The sequence below is a fragment of the Oncorhynchus mykiss genome, chromosome 10 (genome assembly GCF_057628025.1).
Source record: "Oncorhynchus mykiss isolate SJ-2025 chromosome 10, ASM5762802v1, whole genome shotgun sequence".
Taxonomy (NCBI): Eukaryota; Metazoa; Chordata; class Actinopteri; order Salmoniformes; family Salmonidae; genus Oncorhynchus; species Oncorhynchus mykiss.
In genome coordinates, this window is record NC_143031.1 from 22,406,455 (window position 1) to 22,413,373 (window position 6,919).

General features: G+C 39.9%; 1 protein-coding gene across 8 annotated transcripts in view; it reads left to right on the plus strand.

Annotated features, from left to right (window-relative positions):
- ntm (neurotrimin) overlaps positions 1-5,420 on the plus strand; it is a 436,848-nt gene extending 431,428 nt beyond the window's left edge. For 4 of the 8 annotated variants that reach the window (XM_090186151.1, XM_090186154.1, XM_090186149.1 and 1 more), the window contains one exon: positions 1,487-5,420. In XM_090186151.1, the coding sequence (XP_090042277.1) occupies positions 1,487-1,590 (104 nt within the window). In that variant the 3' untranslated portion in view covers positions 1,591-5,420. The remainder of the gene's footprint in view (positions 1-1,486) is intronic. The other 4 variants (XM_090186155.1, XM_090186152.1, XM_090186148.1 and 1 more) reach the window with 1 other exon arrangement.
- Positions 5,421-6,919: the final 1,499 nt, after the last annotated feature.

Here is a 6,919-nt window from a genome sequence, read left to right on the forward strand (position 1 = left end):
ATTGGATCCTTTGATAAAAATGTAATAAATAATACAAATACGGAGCTATTTAAAAATGTATATATTATTTTAAACTAATACAGTTGCTCAGGGAGGTTTTGTTTATTAACAGGTAGTAAAAAAATATCTAAAGAAGAAGGTGTCTTGCTGGAAGATCTACTTGCAGCCAAGTTTTTGGCTAAAATATACTTGTAAAGTTAATTATGCCATTGACCTTAATAAGGGTCCCAGGACAAGTGGAAGCAAAATAGCCCCATAAGATCAAAGATCCACTGCCATGTTGTACAGTAAGGATGAGGTATTTCCTGCATATGTATTGTTCTTTCGAAGGCCAAATCATTGGTGTGCATGGCCAAACAGCTCTATTTTCATGTTGTCTGGCCATAGCACCGCCTAATCTTTGCTAAACGGCATTGGCGCTTGGATTGGAACCGGTGCTACGGTCATATGACATGAAAATTGATCTCCTTGGCCACGCTCACTAGTGGTGGGTTTGGCCTTGAAAAGATCAATGCATATGTAGAAATACCTCATCCCTACAGTAAAATATGGTGGTGGATCTAATACCACCATCACAACCATTTTTTAACTGCTATTGTGGTAAACATGTACTGTAATTAGCAGGAATACATTATATGCTATAGGATATTTTGAAACTCACAAGATTGTTTTAGTGAATAAGTAAGTGGTTTGACATTTTAATTGGACCAGCCTACAACTCCCTTATTGCTCCAGGCCCCACATTGTTAGCCCAGCCTCTGCTATCATGCTTCAATTTAGATTAAAAACTCAGACCTCCTACCAACCAAGAAAAAAAAGGCCCTGGTCCTGCTCTTTCCTCCACTGTCTATCAATGGTTATTGCTTGTCTCCCTTCCCTCAGTTGATTAGCTTGTTTACAACCAGCCACAATTAAGGCTGAACCGGGCAGCCGGCTTGGTTGGTCAAGGTTTCATAATATCACACAGTAAGATGATAATAACGGCGGTGATAAGGGCTCAAGTCAACAGGGCTTGCTGGTGATGAGAGGAAGAGAACAGATGCCTTTAGCAATGCTTATATGGCCGCCAAAGTGCCCCCAATTAAACATTCCATCAGCAGGAATCTGAGTATTCTGTAGTCTGGGAATGACCTGATTAGCATAGCTAGCTTAGGTACCCTAGCTATGCCAGGGATAACTTGGACATCTCTATGCTGAATAATAAGTAAACAGAACGGGGATGAATAACAATGTTCTCCTTTGAGGTGGGTACCTAATGGCACTAGCAGGCGTTTGGCCCGGGGTGTAGTTGATTATGTGCCTTGTGTCAATTACTGCAATCCATTTGTTGCTTTTCTGTGGAGTGCCGGGGAGAAGGTATTAGAGCAGTGAATCACTTGTTATCTGCAGATCAGAAGGTTCAAGTCAGCAAAACCAATCTTGAACACCACAAACTCATCCAAATGTTTTGTTCCCTCTCCTCTGCCATCCCTCTTGGCCACAACAGGACCCGGAGCAGTGCAGGACGGGAACAGCGGCTCGATGGGGACGCATGTACACACCTACACCTGTCTACTTCTGGCCATCCTTCAGTTTCTGCTCAGGTTTTGATGCAGTAGGCTTTCTGGCTTCCGAGGGGCAAAGTTGCGTGGTTTGTGTGTTTTCTCTCACCCGGAACCACAAACGTGATGCACATGAGTGCATGGGCTACCCTATTACATCATGTCAAACCTCTAAAAAGTATTATGTAACATACACATTTTTCTTTGTTAATTTTAGGAGTTTTAAGGACATAACAACATTGGATTTTTGGGTTTTGATTTGTTTTCGTTTCCTCTCCCATTATGGTATGATTCTCAAATGTTTATTTTTGGGTGTGGTTTGTCTGTTATTTACATTTTATTTATTTCAGTTTCTACCGAGTGACATAGTCATCTTAGCACCAAGAGTCTTAAGCGTAAATCATAGTCCATTGACGTTAAGACGCAATAGTCCGGCATCCCATTGTGACATAGCTATGCGGCTCTGAGACCTCCATCCACAGCCCGAAAGCGCACCTCCCAACAATTCCCAACCAACGCCGCTCCGGTACACGTCCTTTATTCATTTGAATGTGGTGACGGTTGGAGAAAAAGCTTGAGAATTTGAAAAGTATGAATGCAAATATTCCAGAACACTGCTGTGCGTATGCGTACAAATTTTGGACTATGATAGACGCCCCAAGATTCTTATCCCCAAGAGTTAAGTGTATGAGGTGAATGAAACAAACATCTCAAACAGGCAGTGAAGCAGATGGACTGAAATCACTCTAGGACCTAAAAGCCTGTTGTCATGTTTTTTGTTGTTGGTGTAATTATAATTTAAACCTATTTCTGATTCTGACACATTGACAAACCACAACAATGGTTAATAAGAAATTATATTTTCTCAGCAATGTCAATTGTGATATTTTCAGTTGTTTGTGCTATTCTATCTATTTTTATGATTTTAACACATATTTTGAAAGGGGTAAATACAATATCAACGCTGTAATTGTGATTATTTAGTCAAAGAGCTTGTTTTTCCTCCCTTTTAGCTGGCACAAGTCTACACAAGGTGGTGTAAAGAATTACTTATGATTAGTTATGAATGGGAAGGAAGTTATTTCCATTTGTGTGGACATCTAACTTCAAGTAATGTAATCTCTCACAAATGTTATTAATGTCACTACAACTGGTTTTACTTTAAGGTACTTTAAGTTATATGTATTTACATGGGTCATTTGCACACTAGGGTCAATTCTGAAGTATTCCCATCTCAACAGTGTTGGTAACAAAGAGGCTAAAGAGTAAGATTGTGTCCAATAGCAACTCTATGGATCACTCTAAGGGCAAATTCTAACTTGCACTTGAAAGGATACTTTGGGATTTTGGCAATGAAACTCATTATCTACTTCAGATGAACTCACGGATACCACTTTTATGAATCTGCATCCAGTATGAAGGAAGTTAGAGGTAGTTTCATGATCCAATGCTAATTAGCTTAGCGCAATGACTAGAAGTCTATGGGATCTACTAGCATGCTAGCAGTTACCATGGACTAACACTAGTTAGCAATTGTGCTAACTATAGTTAACAACTTCCTTTAAACTGCTCACAGAGAAAATGGTATCCACAAGTTCATCTGACTCTGGGGAAGTAGATAAAGGGCTTCATTGCCAAAATCCTGAAGTATCCCTTTAAGTAACATTTTCACTTTGATGCATTGATGTCAATGGGAGACTTAGTGGAAATTGGACTGAAGTGGAGCTTAGCATTTGCCCCTAAAAGAGCCCAAAGACCTCTCAGCCATTAGTTTGTCTTTTTTTGTTGTTGTTACAAAATACCCTCACATAACCAATAAGTATTAATTGTTTGGTTGTGTTGAACTGGTACATGCAAATGTACTTTGACTGGAAATGCAAATGTTTTACATATATTGTCTCCCAATAGAGCACATATACATACAGTCCATTAATATATTATAATTTAGTGTTGTATACCGGGTTAAATAATCAGGGCTGAGTTTGGATTGATTTGAAATCAGGCATATATTTGTCTCCTCTGCGACCTTGTCACCAAGGACACACTCAGGAGCTACAACAATACTTCCTGTAACCTTTCTATGTAACACAACATCCACTTAATCTGACTCTATAGAGAAAACATATACTACAGACGTTTGCTCAATGCTCAATTTGTTTTTGTATAACAGGAAAGCACACAATGCTCTGTGAAATCAATATGCAAGAATTTTGCAGCTTTCTTCTGTGCAATTCCATCAACCCTTTGGCCCAGTTTAAAAAATGCACAGCAGTTGCTCTTCCTTGTGATCATTTTTTAAACTTTATTAAAATATCTGGACCCATATTCACAGTGTCTCAGAGTAGGAGTGCTGATCTGGGATATTTTTTGTATTTTAGATCATAATGAATACAATGGCATGGACAGGGGGGGTCTGATCCGAAATGATTCGTTCCTGTGTTGGTTTTAACGTTACATCTATCAGGCAGTGCACTTGTGGAGCTCATGAACAACAAATCATTTACAATGAGAAACCCCAGTCGAGTGGTTCACTGTGGTTAAAAGGATGATTGTAAGGGACTGATGTATAAAAAAAAAAATCCTAATTTAGAGGTCTTAAAGGTTGACTCAACGTTGTGAAATCATCATCATACACAGCGGGACAATTTATTGCTTGTTCCCAGAAATCAACATCTAATCTGCCAGGACTGTTACTATTGGTTCTTCCTTAAATGGGCATGCCTCAGGGGAGGGCACAGATTAACAGTCAGTTTTGGCAGTTTTCTGTTGTTGATGTCTGGAAGCAGGAGGTCACCATGCCATGTACGATGATAACATATAGTGAAGTCTGCCTTCAATATTTTATTTGCAAATGGGGAGAAAGGGACACATTTTGATGTTAAGAAATATTTGACATGTTAATGGTTCAAACCTGTGGTGCTGCCATCAGAATAGGCCATATTACAGCAGATAATTGGGTGCATTTATCACACATTTCAAATGTGTGATGTCTGTGTGAGAGCTGCATTGATTTTACACTGATTAGGAATATCACTTTAATGCATGTCATGCATGGTGCAAAATACATCAGCGTAATGGTTTGCACCTCAAAACCACATGATTATTACCCTTGTAATAGAGGTCTTCAGACCTCCATGGGATAAATAAAGGTTGAATAAGTTTTCTACTGTGGTGATGGCATCACACATTTTTACTGACAAAACGGATCCCAATGCCTATGGAAATCTGTGGTTAACCTCCGTCTAGTGACGGAAACTATATCATTATGTGGACTCAATGAATTAAAGGCCATGCTAAGGGTAGATTCAATAAAAGTGTTACTTTTTAAAACATTTTTTTGCAGTTGTTTCAAAACATATGTACAGAAAGCAACAGCTGGGGCTTCTGAGAAGTCCACGGTATACCCATCACAGAAACCTATTTCCAACTATTGTTTTTGACTGAGCTTATATTGCACCTACCCTTTAGTATAGTGCTCTTTGTGACGTGACATTTGTTGAGTATGCATTACAGTTTGGAATTTGTTTTGGAATAGGGACTTTGGAAATAGCAGTGACATTGGCGGCATACGGATGTGCTTGTCTCAGTTGTTATAAAAGGACATTTCTGTGTTGGTGCATGACCAAATCTCATGATCAAATGAATTTGAATTTCTGATGACACACACATTCCCTCTACTCCAATACAGTACAGTCAAGTCATTCACCCGGCATAGGTCACAGTAATCCCTTAATTCTGGTTGATTCCAAAGTGAAGAGAAAATGACATTCTATTTGACTCCCTGTAATGTAAGATTGTTGATTCATATGTATTTTCTTTATGAAGATTGTGTGTTCATATTTAAGACTGACAATAATAAAAAAAAACATGTATCTTAAATGCCCCATGATCTTTGTTTGAGTATGCTCAATGGCATGGTTTGGAATTGCAAGTCAGCCATTCGCGTGTTTGCTTCATTGGGTAATTTAACTCACCTGGTGTCTCCAGGCTCTGTGTTGCACCACCTTGTCAGCCATACCTCTCTAGGACCCACATGACAGACCTGCCTATTGGATTTTTCCATTTGGGAGACATTTCCAATCTGCTAAACTGTGTTAAGCGAATCAAATCCCCATATCATGCCAGTGGTCTGCCATAAAGTGGAGAGAGTAAGTGCACTCTGTGGAGTAGTGAGTGTGGTGACTGTCACAATGACCGGAGAGTACCATTGATTTTTCACTGACCCTGGTCTTGACTGACTGTGGCCCTGTACAAACACTGTGCCAACTCCCGCTAATGGCCATGTCCCAATGACTAGGCTCTTACTTCTGAGTGAATACTGTAGTACAAATGCTCTCCTCTCACCTATCAATTATGTACCACTTCAGCATGGGGGCTTCCTTAATAGGTTAAATCTTGTTTCTCTGCCCTGCTATACCAACACGACACTGGATGTTAATTGCACGGCGCACCAAGTGAAACTTTCTAATTCTCATTCCCATAGATTATACATGCAACAAGAGGCGCTGAGTCTTCTACAAAACATCACCTAGAGAATAGGTCAGGGGTAGGCGACCCTGTTCCTGGAGTGCTGCAGGTACTGGAGGATTCTGTTCCAACCAGGCAGCACACTGAGCTAATTGATCAGTTTAGTGATTGCCTACATTCAACACACCTGGTCTTCCAGATCTGTTAAAATTAAAAACATTCAGTTCCTGCGCACTCCAGGACCAGGGTTACCTACCCATGCAATGGGTCATTACCAGGAGGATTGCTTTGCAGACAAATTATTATTTAAAACTGTGTACTGTTAAGTGTGTAGCGCATCTTCAGGTTGTTGTTGTTTATTGCCACTTTTCCCCCCCAAAAATGATTACAAATTGGGCTCCTCTGTTGCGCTGCACTCGCTACCATGCTGTTCTACTTCATCCTCAACAATATTTAATTCATGCAAACATCTGCTCCCTGCAATTAACAGAAAGTACAGAACGGGACTGTTAAAAAGAAAACGGGCCTGTCGATAAGATGACATCTTTACCTGTACTGTACTTTATCTTGATCACATTTCTTTAACGGCAACTTCCTAAGAAATGTACAAATGGGGATACATTGGGGAGAAGTTCAGTTAATACAATAGAAGCGGATGCATGTCTGTCTGCAACCTTGTTGACTGATAACACAAGGAGTCTCCGCTGTTAGTTACTTGATCAATGATCAATGCAAACGTCTATCCTCAGTTGGCAGTCGGCACAGCTGGTGGCCATCAATAGCAGATAGCTAGGCAGCCACTTCCCAGCTTTTAAAGGCATTGAAGCACTTGTTGGTTCTACATTTAAGGAGTTCATAAATAAGTCCACGTTCTGAAAGCGTAATGACTGAAAGTTTGTTGTTAATTTGAC